Source organism: Triticum dicoccoides, chromosome 6B, assembly GCF_002162155.2.
Source record: "Triticum dicoccoides isolate Atlit2015 ecotype Zavitan chromosome 6B, WEW_v2.0, whole genome shotgun sequence".
In the NCBI taxonomy this organism is placed as follows: Eukaryota; Viridiplantae; Streptophyta; class Magnoliopsida; order Poales; family Poaceae; genus Triticum; species Triticum dicoccoides.
This window is the reverse complement of record NC_041391.1, coordinates 667,722,439-667,723,725: the sequence shown is the minus strand read 5'-3', so window position 1 is coordinate 667,723,725 and position 1,287 is coordinate 667,722,439. Positions and strand designations below refer to the sequence as shown.

Genomic DNA, 1,287 nt, shown 5'->3' with positions numbered 1-1,287 from the left:
GAAATAGCTTATAAAATGCAATTAGTTCCGTAAGAAGTATTGATTTGGAATTAATATCAATCAATAGTTATCTGAAATGAGATGAAATCCATGTCTTAATTTGAAATAAAAATGTTGACGAAGTGTGCAAGATAAAAGTAAATACTGGATGTATCAAGAAGATAGATGGCCAGTAACGTTAACGTACATACATGTAGAAATAAGGTGAGTGCGTGAGAGCTTGTTTGTTGGGAGGAGTACCTCTTCTTGGTGAGAATCGACTGGATATTTGTGCGGAGCTGTTCAATGTCCATGCTGTCAATGCCAGCAAGGGGCTGGTCGACAGTTTCTGCACGATCTGCAGCTTTCAGCTTGACGATCTGATGCAGCACGTCCCTGAGGAGTCCCTTGAGGTCGAGCACCTGGGACACGGACACTTGTGCTTGGCGCTCGAAGTCGGCTTCCAGCTGCCGGCACACCTCCATGACCAGCGTGGTCTTTCCGAGCCCACCGAACCCCACGATGGAGAATACCTTGATATCAGTGGTGTCACTCGCCGCCTTCACCTTATCCGCCAGGCCACTGGCCTGTTCCTTGATGCCGACGAACCTGTCAGGGTCGTCGGCATGGTGGAGCACATGCGCCGACGCCCGAACCGTTGGCATATTGGAAGGAGGACGGCGCAGTGACGTGAGGCTGACGCCATAACGAGCATGTTGCTCGTTGATGGCAGCAGCATGGGCGCGGAGGGCCCTGATATCACCGGCGAGGAAATGGCGACACCAAAGCGTCTTAATCTGTCGCTTGCACCGGACGATAAAGCGGTCGCCGGACCTGGTCCTCACGCGGAACAGATAGAGATCGACGCAGTCCTGGGCGTCGTAGCCCACCTCCCGCAGCTGCTTCAGCCACTCCCGAACAAAGTGGTCCACCGCACCCTCCTCGGCTTCAGCCTGCATGCGGAGGAGGGCGTTCATGGTGGCAAGCTCGTCCCTCAGCCGAGCCACCTCGCCGCCCACGCCACGGAGCTGCTGGAACTCCTCCCCCACCAGCTGCCCAATATTGCTCACAATGGCATGCGCCGCGCCCTCCATTACTTCTCTAGCTACCCTCTTGCTCCTCGGATGGATGGATGGATTTTTCTCTAGGAGGAAGCCTAAATGGCAGCCACATACTAGTAACATCTCTAGGAAGCTTAGTGGCAAGCCATTATCTGCAAAGTACCCCAAAGTGGTCCACCGCACCCTCCTTGGCTAGTCTCGTTGAGACTAGCCACAGTGGGAGTAACTTCAGCAATAACATCAAGTC

The 1,287-nt window shown here is 53.5% G+C and overlaps 1 protein-coding gene across 1 annotated transcript in view; it reads right to left on the bottom strand.

Annotated features, from left to right (window-relative positions):
- The window catches only part of LOC119325112 (disease resistance protein Pik-2-like), a 7,802-nt gene extending 6,729 nt beyond the window's left edge, over positions 1–1,073 (bottom strand). The window contains exon 1 of the mRNA XM_037598854.1: positions 241–1,073. Coding sequence (XP_037454751.1) covers positions 241–1,073 — 833 coding nt within the window. The remainder of the gene's footprint in view (positions 1–240) is intronic.
- Between the last annotated feature and the right edge of the window lie 214 nt (positions 1,074–1,287).